The sequence below is a fragment of the Denticeps clupeoides genome, chromosome 15, assembly GCF_900700375.1.
Source record: "Denticeps clupeoides chromosome 15, fDenClu1.1, whole genome shotgun sequence".
Lineage (NCBI taxonomy): Eukaryota > Metazoa > Chordata > Actinopteri > Clupeiformes > Denticipitidae > Denticeps > Denticeps clupeoides.
Window position 1 is genome coordinate 13,859,970 of NC_041721.1, and position 14,704 is coordinate 13,874,673.

A 14,704-nucleotide genomic window follows, 5' to 3' on the forward strand; every position below is an offset into this window, starting at 1 on the left:
TGTGGTATCACCTGTATATGTGGTGACTATGTATGTGTGTACAGTACTCGTTTTTTATTCCTAGCACTTGCAATAGGAAAACACTCCATCCAAAATGCAATAGTGCACTTTTGACCCCACATCCTTTAGCTGTCTGAAGTGCTGATATTTTATGCACGCAAAGCCTTGATCTCTGCTGACGAGAATCACAGATGGGAGATGGAATAAATGTCAGGAGGAGAGCAGAAGTTCTAAAATGCTTTTATTTAGATGGATACAGGAGCCCACATCAATTTAAAACTCATTTGCATTTGAGAAAGTGTCAGGGATCCTCAGCGCCGGAGCAGACCAACACCTGCTTCTGTTTCCAAACACAAAAGATTCGTCACGCGTTTGAGTCATTTTCTTCCAGCTGATGGCTGTTTAATGTAAATCGACTTGCCATTATTTGTTTTTATAAGAAGTTGCCTTAAACAGACAACTTTCTTCAAATTTGAAAGCTGCTTTCAGAATAAATTCTCTACTGTTTTAGAGTGAATTTGAACTGGTATCTGTGCAACTTTGTGTGTTTAGCATACTAATACACTAATCTGCACTAAACAATAATGTTTCCCCAGGTGATAAATCCCAAGAAGAAAGGCAAGAAGAAAAAATACCTTAATTCTGGAACAGTGAGTAGAATGGCTGTACATGTGAGAGCGTGTGAGAGGTGATTTTCATCACTATTAACAGTGTGCCTCAAGCTAATTGCAGAAAGTCCCATTCTCATCCATGCTAATGGGATGGGTTTTTTTCTTTGTGCATTATACTTAATTTATGAGCAATTAAGTCTAATAAGTTACATAACAGACACAGCACTTTTAGCCTCCATGGTTATTGGAATGAAGCAGATGCCATTTTGTTGTCTATGTTTTCCTCAAAATTAGTTAGCTTTATTGGGTTAACAGTCTAAAAAGCAGTAACTTTTTTGTTGTCTTTATTTTAAGGTAACACTGTTGTCTTTCCTGGTGGATGTTGAGGTTACCTTTCTGGATTACATCAAGGGAGGGTAAGTGACGGCTTATATAAAGAAGCCCTTCAAACATGCTTGAGTCAGAAGTAGCATTTATGGTGGGGCTCATTGTTGGACAAGTGATTGGGGATGATCATCTGCTGCCATTTGAACGTACAGTATATACCCTCCGTGGTAAAATGTATGGGTGAACAGTTTGCTCATTCAGCACAAAAAAAGAGGTTGAGAGCTCAAGGCTGATATTCAATCAAGTGTGGGTGGCTCAGGTTTTACAGTTGGCAAGGGATGGTTTTGAGTGAGCTCCATGGTTTGTAGGAGTCAAGACAAGATGGGTTTAATCAGAGAACTTTTAACAAACACTTTATATAGTAAAGCGAGGGTTTGGAGAGTGATAATTTACTATCTACTAACAAAAAAAACTAATATTTTATCTTATTGCCGTCTCTGTTGTAGTGGCAAGAGCAAGTCTACTATTTTCAAAGTGGTGGAAGCCACTAGGGAGGGGTTGAGGTTTTTGCTAGTGTAAAGTCAAAGCCATCCTCACATAATCAATATTTTATGATTTTAAACAGACTTCAAAATGAGAGGAGCTCAAAGTGATGATTGACAGCTCTTACACACAACTTCCTTGTTCTGGATGATATTAATCTGTGCCTTTTATCTTTAAAGATCATTTAAAAACATATCCATCTATGTATATTTATCAGTCATATTTAACAAATTAATCCACATAGAGCTTTAAAACATGATTTTATATATGATTGCTATTTAAAAAAAAAAAAACTTTGGAAAAAAACTTTTTTGTTCCAAAACAAGATGAATCAGGGAAACATTCTGTAATATAGTACTGTATATGGAAAACAGGGTAATTTACTGTTTACCCATATATTCTGGGTGCTGCAAAGTAAGCACTGCTCATCTAATATTTGGCCTGGCTCTGGCACCCATTAACATGTACTTGATGTGGAGAGACAAAATTACAAAATGACACTGATTGGATTGGTCACAGTAAACACTGTCTGACTGATAGAGTTACTCAGAGCCTGTGGAGTGGGACATTAGCAGAGTTTATGCCAGAGCTGGATTTTACTAGGATTCAGCAATGGCACCAGACACTTGCCCCCCCTCAATGTCGCAGCAAGACACCGGGCTGTGCTGTGATTGACACCTGGATGAAGTGCAGCTCATTAGGCAAATGGGATGAGCACTATTCAGAGTACCATGAGCAGCATCCATTGTGTGAGGCACAATCAAATCAGCTAATTGTGATTAGGGAGCCCTTGAACTGAGCACACTGCAAAGATTTGGATGGAAAATTGCTGCATTGTGAGAGCTGTATCTGCAGCCGCAGTCCAATGCTACATGCGTCTGCAATGTATTTCTTTGCTGCTGTGGATGGATCAAAATTCCTTGCGCTACAACTGTTTCACTGCAAGCAGCCCAATGTCAGTGAAAAGCAAACAATAATGATACAACATCAGGGAGTGTCTAAAAAAAAACACAATTATATTTATGTAGCCTCTATGCATGTATATCATGTTAAAGGAAGTCACTAGCACTTGGTTCTGTACCAGTCTTACTGATAGTAGACATAAAACAAAGAAATGCTAGAGCTTGAAAAGAATCACTATTGTATGTATAGAGACAAATAACACGACAAGGAGAAAAAAGCGACAATGACATTTCACAAGACAAGTCAGGACTGATACAAAAACCCAGCTGGAGCACCGATAGTAAGATGGGGGCATGACAGCACCTCTCCCCCTTATTAACATTGGATGGGAAGGTGGTCATAAGAATTCCTGTAACCTTCCAGTCAATGTAATATAGTAGTTGAACCTGGTGGTGGCTCGAGTACAAGAGAGAGTTCAAGGACAGTAGTCCCTGGAACCTCTGGCTTGCAGAGCAAGGATGAGACTGTTCCAGTACCTCTGTGAAACCAATGAAGAGTTTTTCTGTAAGATTCATAATTAGTCCATATCCAATGGGTAACCTTCCAGCAGGATATTTCAACATGGATGTGAGGTCAAAAAACTGTTAATCTAATCCATAATAGGCTTAGGTACGTTACTTTCATATTTTATGGTGTTTATGAGATGTCCTAATCCACAGCGACCTTCATTCAGTAGGGACAGTCCCCCTGGAGACACTAAGGTTTAATTATTTTCCAGGGACACAATAGTAGGAAGTGGGGTTTGAGCTTGTGAGTTTGTGGTCTTCTGCTTAAAAGGCGAGTGTCTAACCCACTAGGCTACTACCATCTACTTTGAAACCTAAGTGGACATTGGGTTCCCATGGAGAGAGCGGGGACCAGTACTCAAGCTCATACTGCAAAAGAGTTAGACCTGTGTAGAAATTATAAAAGGTGTTTTATGTGCACTCTAGCCTCAAGAGGTGGCCGGTATAATAGTTTTGGTAGCCTGTCTTAATTTTAGTTTTAGTCTAATTTTTGCATCAAGCAGTCATTGTGGTTTTTACTAGTCTAAGTCATGTCCATACTCATTCTAGTTTAGTGTCATGCCACATTGGGAACAGGGAAAGACACAGGGATCCGATATGTTTAACATAAAAGGTTTTTCCATATAGGAACAGGAATAGGGCATGGTAGCCTGAAAAACACATATAAACTAAAGGAGAAGGAATGCAGCATTAACAAAGTGATCCTGACACAATAATCAGGTTAACTGGTGCCAGTTGGCTAAGCCCAGTGACCCCTGGGCATCACATCAAGTTTTAGTCAACTAAAAGTCTGAGCATTTTAGTGAGCATTTTTTCCATGACTATTTTAGTCTGATTTTAATCAATGAAAATGTATATTTTCTTTAGTAATGCAATTCTATTTAGCCAAGTCAATATAATACAAGTACAAGTAGAGTAGACAAAAACTATTTTTTTAGTCAACCCCATTTTGTAGTTAAAACAAGATTACCTTACTGTAATAAGTGGTAGTAGCCTAGTGGGTAACACACTGCTAACACACTATGAGCCAGAAGACCCAGGTTCAAATCCCACTTAATGGGACACCAGGGAAACCTGGCCCAGAGTGGCAGGTAATTTTCAGGTCATGAGAGCAGGATTTTGGCAGGAATTGATGACAAGATAAACCATCCGAATGTGCAGCAGATCGAATGCACAGTGCTGAAAGCCCCTGATTAGTTCCATTGCCGGTCTTATCATCTGTCTGTCACTGTGTGTATCTGGTATGAGAGTGCGTGGTGTGAGTATTGTGCGTATGGCCGGTGTCTGGTCAGTGGCCAAACCAGGCAGGACGCTCTGATTAGTTCCATTGAGCAGAGAAATGGTTGGTGTGGTGCACTGACCGGACACCACAAATGCAAGGACAATGCCTGGTTTAGATGTCCATGTAAACCAGGCCTTAACTCTCATCTCACGTATTTTAAAACAGAATGTAGAAAAATTGCTGGGATGCATTATCATAATCAAATCAAGTCTCCAGTATCATCTCCTTGGGTGAGGAGTAGCCTACTAGGGTGGTAGTAGCCTAGTGGGTAACACACTCGCCTATGAACTAGAAGACCCAGGTTCAAATCCCACTTACTACCATTGTGTCACTGAGCAAGACACTTAACCCTAAGTTGCTCCAGGGGGACTGTAACTACTGATTGTAAGTCTCTCTGGATAAGGGCGTCTGATAAATGCTGTAAATGTAAATGTGAGTATGCTGCAGGGTTAAGCAGTAGGGTTGACTGCCATCCAGTGTCGTATTCTGTAAACCCTTGGACCATGAATGTGGACCAAAGTGTCTACCTTTCAGCTTCTGGGGCTTGGTTTGTATGTAAGTAGTGTGCTTTATGAAGGGGAACTTTAATGTACAGTCTCTGGAATGGAACTTCAGAGGCTGGTGTCTGGTAGCCGGTGCAGACAGCCGGTGCTCTCTGAGGCAACACATTACATTTCAGAGATCCAGAGATTGGTCTGTTTCATTCTCCACTGTTCTGTTGGTCTGTCTTTAGTCCTCCAGTCATGGGAGAATGGGGTAATGAGGCTGTTTACACTGCAGGGGGAAATAAAAAACTGACTTTAATTTTCCAAAAATAAGGCAAATATATTTTACACAAAGAGCTCATTTTCCAATAATGATTTGAACAACAAAGATGTCTGTAAACATAACATTTTATCCCTGCCTTGTACATGATTATGAAACCCACCAGCAAGCCCTGATTGCTTTCTCTGGAATAGTTAGAATTCATTTTACTTTTCATTGCACTATTGGCTCTCTTATTTCTAACATCTTCAAGATGTAAACAAGACTGGACACACTAAGTCTCATTTGGATCTCCCTGGTGAAGTATGCTGGACTTAATAACTTCCCAGTAGACCATGCTGGAACTGGAACTTGGACTCAAATAGAATGCATAGAAGCTCGTAATGAAAATAAGTCTTCTGTGAGCATCCGTGTTAGGTTTATCTGTCAGTATAACATTTACTAAACAAAGAGAAGAAAGACACAAAGCATTTGAGTCCGTTTTACTTGCAAGGAGAGCGAATGGAAGTCACGCCTTACAACAGGCCTCCAAAAGCTCTGGCGTCCTTCATCGCATCTCCTTCTTTTATTTGGTAGGTTCATTAGGGTTCACATAAAATCACACCATATTAGTTAATAATTGTGTATTACACGTAGTCTTATGCATTGATCTTTTGGTCGAGTCATGGTGACATGGTGACATGTTCATCTTCGTCTGTAGATTCTTCAGGTGATTGGACTCTGGTTCATCATGGTCTGCTTGTTGTTGGTCCTCAGGTCGCGGTCATGCAGTCCTGCAAACTTAAAACCTTTGCTTTGAGGTTTGTTAATGATTAAGAGTTGTCAGTAATATTCCAAGGATTAATACATATTCGTGCTTAAAGGATATGAATAAAAGAAGTAATTACATGATAACATATATACATTTTTCCAACAATCCGATAACAGACAAACAGTGTTATAATGCACTTAGTATGGATGTTGCATTAATGGTGCCTTAGGTATGTTGAAGCTCAGCTCAGATCCAGTCGCCATCCATCTCACAGTGCATTCATGTAATAGTTTATTCCATTATTCTGGTTATTGATTTACTGCATTTAAACACTCTTCCTTCATTTTAATAAGTAAATATAATAGAAGAGGAAGAGAAAAGCCAACCTGCATCCAATTTGAAAACAATAATATCATTGTACATTCAGGAAAAACAAATTATAGTACTCATAAACAGGATTCGGAACATTTCTTTGAAAAAGAGGATCTGTATATAAATGTTACAAATGCATAAAAGTCATAATTTCCCTTAATCCCAGTGGTAAATTCAAATCAAAATCACAACTTTAGCTGATCTGGGCTGGGTGGAAACAGAAGCTCGAACCACACCAGGCTTTAAAGTTTGCTCCGAAACAGACCAACACACTTGTGTGCTTACTTGTGTGGTTGAACAAGGGAGCTGCTGATGTTTGGCTTTGTTTGGCTCCATGTGGTCTCCTGCCCCGCAGACAGACGTTATGTGTGCTAATGAAAGCTTTGGGAATTCAGTGCTCAAATGGAAACCCCTCAGAAAATGCTCTTTATAGCTTTTTTTTTAGCCAAGCAAAAAACAGGTAAACCTCCAAAATCACCTTGCTATGGTGACCCCCGGTTGTTGTAGAGGTGCTTCCCAGTGTCATTAACTCTCTCTCATACACACACCAGAAACACACCCTGCCTATCTACCAGCCAGCATTAAAAGTTCTTCTGTGGGTAGATACAGTGGCCGAAGCAGCTTCTTCATTGAACTCCAATTGCAGGGGGAGTGGGCCCGGCCGCCCTCCCACCCGCTAATCAGCGCAGCCTTTCAGAAGCGGAGTTCTTGTTTTTCACCTCTCCTTTTTATTTGCAGTCCTGCCGGTCATCAGCCAGCTTCCATGCAGGTAGAGCTTGTTTCCCGCCCGCTTCCTTCGCCCGCTGTCATAGCTAATCATTGATGGCGTGCCTGGGAAAGGTTGTTGTGTTTTGTGTGCGTCTTTCATCGCCTCCACTGTGTTTTTGTAGTTTTGAAGACCACGGGGGATCAGATTCTTTTCTATTCTGCGCACAAGCTTTGCATTCTATAGAACTCTAATTTGTCCCCCCTTGACACTTGTTGCATTAATGTTCCCAGTGTCCATGAGCAGACTATTCAACATCCAGCCTGCAGTCCGTTACAGTGCTAAAAAGACATTTTTGTGGGGGTTGGAGAGGCGAAATGAACGCTCCCAGGCAAGACGTGTGCGCCATGAAAACACATTCACATGACCGCTTCTCGCCGCCCCTAGCACATGAGTCACACTGATCCTGTAAGTTCAGCTGGGGGGTGGGGGGAGCTGAGGAAGGTGGATGACTGCTCTGCTAAAAAGCTAAAAGCTGTTTAGCCTGACATCCATTATCAGACAGTCTCTGGGGGGAGGTTGCAGTGCATTGTGGGAGTCGAAAGCTGATTATAACAGGCATGCACATGATGCATGCACAGTTTCCACCAAACTGTGATGATGCCTTAACATTTCATTTATTTTTGTACAGTATTTATCTTAAATGGTTGTGGATACTAGAAAAAAAAACAATAAAAAGCGGAGCATTTCAATGTATTTTCCAGAAATGCTGTTTGTGTATACCATGCCTTGTTGCTTGTATAATGCTATCTGGCTATGTTTCAGGATGATGTGAACCTGAATGCGTGATAGCATGTCTGAGTCTTCAGTGAACAAAATCATTAAATTCATAGCATGCTCATGAGAGGAAAGTACATGCCAGGGTTGGGGGGTCAGTCTGAAGTCTGTGTCAGATTCTTCAAACTACAATTAGCCATGACTATCTGGCCTTTCAAGTTTCCAAGCGACTAAGCTGACAAGCCAGTCAGGTTTCCAGGAATGAGCTTTGCCCTGTAGGGAATATCGTGACCGCTTGTGAAATGCTGCTTGGCTCAACCGCAGCAGGAACATTCGCTCATCGCTGCACACAGGGCATGACTGACCTCTTCCACACCACTGTCCTCTGCCGAATAGGTTTTCTTCTTGAATCCTCTCTTTGGCTTGGATTTCCGCCCAGCCCACAGTCACAACATATGAGATGCAATCTGGTTTAAGTTGCCTCTTGTGGATGAATGCACATCAGGGCGAATTTTGCAGACAAACCGGTGAACTCCGTATGGCTGTGCCTTATGTGCCGTATTTGAGTGATGCAGTATGGGAGTATTTTTTTTGTAGTGGAGATGTTTCTGTATTTTTAGTTTTAGGCTTGTTATCCCGGGCTGGCCTTTGTAAGTTTGTGTCCTGTGCAGTAGTCACCAGACTAGAAAGTGGTCAGTGGTGGCTTAGCAGTTAAGGAAGCGGCCCCATAATCAGAAGGTTGCCTGATCCAAGGACACTGGGCACAGCTTGAGGCCTCACACAGGGTAGGGTGGCAGCCCATCAAAGTGCATGCAGACACGCACACACCATTCATTCACATACTCAACCTATGGACTATTACAGAACAGCGAGAGAAAGCCAAGGAACCCGGAGGAAACCTGCACCAACATGAGGGGGGCATACAAACTCCACACATTCAAGGTCCCAGTCAGGAAATCAAGCTTGGAGGAGTGCAGTCCTGTCAAGTTGAACTTTGTCATTTCAGCTATATACATGTTAGACAGTACATAGTGAAATGTTTCAAGCATATCAAGCTACTATTCAGAATAAACAAATCTAAAATAACCTCAGGAGTCACAAACACAACATGCTAAAACACATATTTTAGCAGTCTCTATGATTCTTTTAAATTTAGGATATAGAGGTGCTGAAATAGAGCACCTTTTCACAGTCTGTTCTAATAGCCAGCAGTTGTAGACTGCAGGTACAGTAATACCTATCTTTACACAGAACAATTTTCTTTGCAACTGCAGTCAAAATTGTAGTCACACAGGTTAGAGACAGCATTATGCCCACATTTATTTCAGAGAAATTATATTTTGACATTGATAAATGCTTTACTGCAGCTAAATGAAGTAAGAAAACGGAAGAGTTTTTGCAATATTTCAATATTCTTGAATAGTTCATCTTCTAACACTAACACGTAAACTATTATGGTCCTTAATTGATACCCTAGTACCAAACACCCCAACTTGTAGGCTGATGACACCAAGGAAGGGAAAGAACCAGGCGCAGGTGTTTTAACAAAAAACAAACATAAAGGAATCTGCTTGGGGAAAAGGAGTGAGGAAACAGGGAAAGGAAAGGCTCTTGTCAGTACTGCACTGTTTACTACTTATTACATTTCTGTTGTGGCTTGAGTCTTAATATATTTTCATATGTGTGTCCGTGTTAACTTATCTTATATGATAATCAAATAATTAGTAGGCTTGAAGTAATATACAGCCCTGAAGTTTTATGCTGAACACTTTCTTATCATTTACTCAGGTTAATGAGCATCTCATGAACTGTATCCCATTTAGCCTTTGTTCAAAAATAACCTGATAGCCCCTGTAAATATTTAAGGAAAATATTCATTGGTTAATGCTCAGTTGAACAAGTCCAGATATTTTCAGTAACCTCTTAAGTTTGATTCAGTGCAAGCATGCATGACTCCCTCTGGGTTGGTGTTATTGACTGCAGTGTTTGACTTTTTGTTAGACACAGTGACACAGAGCCTCGCCCCATTGCCTTAAAATGTAATAACCCTATCATCAAGCTAACCTGGGTGTTTTTATAAATTCACGTGTAACTCTGTCCCTTTCTCACAGTTCCACATACAAATTTAGTCTACAACCGCTTTAATTAGAAAAAGGTTCTCATTGTCAATGCTCTTGGCCAGTTTTTTAGTGCTGCATCTAGGGTTGTGATGGTGCTTAATGGCAAAGAGCTGGCAATACACACACACTCACACATGTACACCTGGCAACAGATTTCCTGGCTTTTTTCCGAATATAAAATTACTTTTGTACTTCACTGGCACAAAGGTTGACATATTGAGCACTGTCCTGGCCATAAATAATAAAACGGCAAGCTGCACAACAAATAAAGTTACCTTCCTGTTTTCCTGTCCTGTGTTTGCCCTTGTCACTCTGATAGGATTTTCTGAATTGGTTCAAATTGATCAGTTATTCAGAGAAAGGAACACACACACACCAAAGAAGTAACCCACACTAAGAAGTGCTTGGAAATCCACTGGCATGACTGTAGTGAGGTACAATCTAGTGTTTATTCGATTATGGGACACAACCTGGGGATCCATGAATTTACGTAACAGGAGTCCACCTCATTCCAGAGCCTTTTTTGGGGCAGGTTATTTATTTAGAAATAGCCCTGTCTTATTTCACAGGTTTCACACCCTTGGACCTCACGTCTCCTGGACCTCAACATCTTAACTTGGAAGCTAATTACCCAGATCTGCCACAACAATAAAAGCAGCATTGTTTTATCATGAAGGTCCCTCACATGCCAGCTCTAACACAGCAAGGCTTGGTCTGCACAAGACATTTAGAGAGTTCCTGATGCCAAAGCACTAGCAGAACTTCCTTCCTTTTTATTCAGATCTGCTTAATGTTCCTACAGAATACTTGTGGGTTGACAGACCATGTTGTTTTGCTTAAGTAGGCCACTGCCATCAGGAAATATGATTGTCACAAAGGGGTGTAGATGGTGTGTTGATGGTAATGGGCTTTCCATACCGTCAAATTAAAACCTACTTCGAGCCCCCCCATTATCTACAATCAAGCAAGTTGATCTAAAGCAAATGAATATCTGGAGGAGGTGTGTCTCTGTTTTATACAATGCGACTTGTGTCTCCATTAGGATCTGGTTTGAAGTGTAAAATAACATGAAAATCTCTGTCCCTTGTTTTACAGCACCCAAATAAATTTTACTGTGGCGATTGATTTCACTGCATCAAACGGTAAGTGGATATGTGTTGAGCTTTTGAATAAGAACAATATAATGAATGTTCTCTTCTAAGGGCTCAAATTGATTTAAAACTAGTGTGAAAGCTTGTACTTGTCACGGTGCTTTGGCATAATGGAAAGAAACAGGACGCACTTGCACTGCTCACGGTACAGGGGGTTTAATCTACAAAGCATGACATACGGAACATGACACCAATACAATGACCCGACGAGGAACAGACACAAACAGGGAGCTTTATCATGTATACACGGGGGGGAAAAAATCAGCAATAATGGGAACAGGACGAACATGAAACTACAGTTAGGAGTATTCCCTTCTATGCTGGATCCTGACAGTACTGTTTGCTATATTTTCATAACAATTAGGGCAATGTAATAGGATAATTTAATTATGAATGGTTTGCAGTTTATATTGTTACATTTTTGTTAGGGTCATTCAATTAATTGTTTGTTAATCACAATTTTAACTCTCACAATGTTAACTGCAAAAGGATGCAATTATGAACTGGTAAGAGACATTGTAGGATTAGCAGACTACATTGAAGCAGGGGGTGCTGAACCTGATGGTAAAGCAGAGGAATTTATTGAGGTATAGTTGGAGTTATTTTGCCATTTTGGAAAGGACACAGGCTAGATCAACATTCGTCCTGCTCACTTACGTTGATGGGTTAGACAGACAGATAGATAGTAATTCATGATGCACTGAATGAAATAAATTGTGAAATATTTCAATATGACACATTTAATTAATTAATACTATTTTTATTATTCTTGTCATATTTAATAAATGAATGAGACATTTAATTATTGATATATTTATCTATTTGATTTGGCACTTTGTAATTCCAGACAGTTACAGCATGTTTTTTTAATTGGTGAAATCCTTATAGCTCTGATAATATTTCATGATGTTGACAATATAATTGATAAAAGAATATAATTAATTTGTTGCTTAGATTATGTATATGATGTTTGTTAAGAACTGGAAGAGTTTATTTATTTATTAAATTTTTTACCGAACTGACCACATGACTTGTGTTGGTTTCTAGGCAACCCTGCCCAGCCCACCTCCCTCCACTACATGAATCCATACCAGCTGAACGCATACGCCATGGCGCTCAAGGCGGTGGGGGAGATAATCCAGGACTATGACAGCGATAAGATGTTTCCAGCACTCGGATTTGGTGCCAAGCTTCCTCCGGATGGTCGCGTGTCACACGAGTTTGCCCTGGTGAGCATCGTGCATCACCCTCCTTCCCAATTTTGTAGCTCTTAACTGGTCCCTGCTGACTAAAATTAAACAGCATGACTCCTGAGACCTTTCAGATACAAGTGCCAGGTAAAAGCACAAGATGTTCTCAATCAGTGACTCCTACCCTTTTCAAACACACTCATAAGAGAAATAAAATGAATATTTGATGTCTACATTTCTGTTATGTTATATTCCTTTCCACATCATTACTTGAAAACCATATCAGTATCACATCGATGTCTGCATTCAAATGCTTATTATATTTGGTATTAGTGTTGGAAACCCTTGCTATAAGTTTCACATCATATCGTCATATCATAACTTTCATATCATTTCCATGAAATGGATTACCTCTCCTCAATACCTTCACTAGATCTTCGGCCCCTCTTCAGTCCCTCATAATCTTGTCATATGAGCCTGAAACACCTGGTGTTATCTCTTTTCAAATTTCTTTTGGAAGTAGAACTCAACACCAATCTTTCTTGTGACTTTTACATTGAAATAATAACTGTTTTGATGAGGGGCAGGCATCTCGGTAGCATTATTGAGACATTGTGGCTTGCTGTCTCCATATGTCAACATATGTAATTCCATCTGTCCCTGGGACTAGTTGCTAGTTGTACAGTTGTGGCCTAAAGTTTTCAGAATGACACAAATACTGGTTTTCACAAAGTTTGCTGGTTCCGTTTTTATTATGACAATTTGCATATACTCCAGAATGTTATGAAGAGTATGAATTGCAAAGTCCCTCTTTTCCATGAAAATGAACTTAATCCCAAAAGGACCTGCTGAGATCATTTCAGTGATCCTCTCATTAACCCAAGTGAGAGTGTTGACGAGCACAAGGCTGGAGATCATTCTGTCATGCTGAATGCTTTAAAAGGAGGGTGATGCTTGAAATCATTGTTCTTCCTCTGTTGTCCATGGTTACCTGCAAGGAAACAAATGCAGTCATCATTGTGTTGAATAAAAAGTGCTTCACAGGCAAAGATATTGCTGCTACTAAGATTGCACCTAAATTATCGGATAATCAAAAACTTCAAGGAGAGAAGGTCAAGTGTTGTGAAGAAGGTTTCAGGGAGACCAAGAAAGTCCAGCGAACACCAGGACCGTCTCCTAAAGATGATTCAGCTGCGGGATTGGGGTGCCACCAGTGCAGAGCTTGCTCAGGAATGGCAGCAGGCAGGTGTGAGGGCATCTGCACGCACAGTGAGGCAAAGACTGGATGATGGCCTGGTGTCAAGAAGGGCAGCAAAGAAGCCACTTCTCTTCTCTGAATTTTCATCTGGAAAAATGTTTGTCGCGAGAAGAAAAGGTGAGCGCTACCATCAGTCCTGTCTCGTGCCAACAGTAAAGCATCCTGAGACCAGGATGCTTCTCATCCAAGGGAGTGGACTCACTCCCGATTTTGCCCAAGAACACAGCCATGAATAAAGAATGGTATCAAAACATCCTCCGACAGCAACTCTCTCAACCACCCAAGAACAGTTTGGTGAAGAACAAAGCCTTTTCCAGCACGATGGAGCACCGTGCCATAAGGCCAAAGTGATAATGATGTGGCTCAGGTCAGAAACAACTGACAAAAAGATCTAAAAACACTGGTTTTCACAAACTTTGTGAAAACCAGTATTTTTGTCTTTCTCACAGCAACCAGAGTAGAGAGATGCTGTACTCACCTGCTTCATTGCCCTTTTGAGCTCCAGCCTTATGTTCTTATCTTCCCTCTGGGCACTAAGCATTCAGGCACAGTATATCAGCAATCTAAATCAACAGGCTTCACAGAGTAGGTACCTGAAACGATCCTACATCTTCTAAAAGGGAATTGAGAAACAATTATTTGATTTGCTGTTGTGAACAAGGCATTTTTATGCCTTGAAAATAGGCTTGTTGTATCTGAATATTGCGACCTGATCATCACGTTGTCTCCTCCTATGCTTTATAGAATGGAAATCCTCAGAACCCATACTGCAACTGTATTGACGGTGTGTTGGAGGCTTACTACCAGAGCTTGAAATCCGTGCACCTGTATGGGCCCACCAATTTCTCACCTGTCATCAACCATGTGGCCAGGTAAGAGGGTGCTACCTTTTAAAAAGTAAAAGTAAAATCCTCTTCATTTTGCAAGCAGGAATATTATGTTCCTTTCAGTCCTACGTGTTTCCACAATTTTTCTGTACAAATTATCTCGACGCTGAAGTACTTGAGCAGAATGCCCTTTTGTGCCGCCATTGTCAAAAGAGAGACAAGAATACATGAACCGGTGGTGATGACATGTGGCCTGTGGGCCCACAGTCATTAAGGGCAGTTTCACACACCCACACACACATACCGATGCATGCACACCGCCCGTACGCTGCTCCTCGATATCCCCCAGCATGCATGAAAGTTCACACCCACTCTATTTAATAATAACCAAATGTTTTCTCCTCTTTCGTACACGCAGACTAATAAGCGTTGGGTTTGCATAAAACCTCTTTATTTGCCTTCAGCATGCACGGTCATTACCAAGAAACTGTGAGAAAGTAAACTCTCAGACATAGGCGAGGGCAAAAAATAGCACAGGAAAAAAAAAGCATACCG

The 14,704-nt window shown here is 40.7% G+C and overlaps 1 protein-coding gene across 1 annotated transcript in view; it reads left to right on the forward strand.

Annotated features, from left to right (window-relative positions):
* The window catches only part of LOC114764405 (copine-8), a 69,980-nt gene that overhangs the window by 47,711 nt on the left and 7,565 nt on the right, over window positions 1–14,704 (forward strand). The window contains exons 12-16 of the mRNA XM_028954030.1: window positions 597–650; window positions 966–1,027; window positions 10,819–10,865; window positions 11,922–12,103; window positions 14,067–14,194. Coding sequence (XP_028809863.1) covers window positions 597–650; window positions 966–1,027; window positions 10,819–10,865; window positions 11,922–12,103; window positions 14,067–14,194 — 473 coding nt within the window. The remainder of the gene's footprint in view (window positions 1–596; window positions 651–965; window positions 1,028–10,818; window positions 10,866–11,921; window positions 12,104–14,066; window positions 14,195–14,704) is intronic.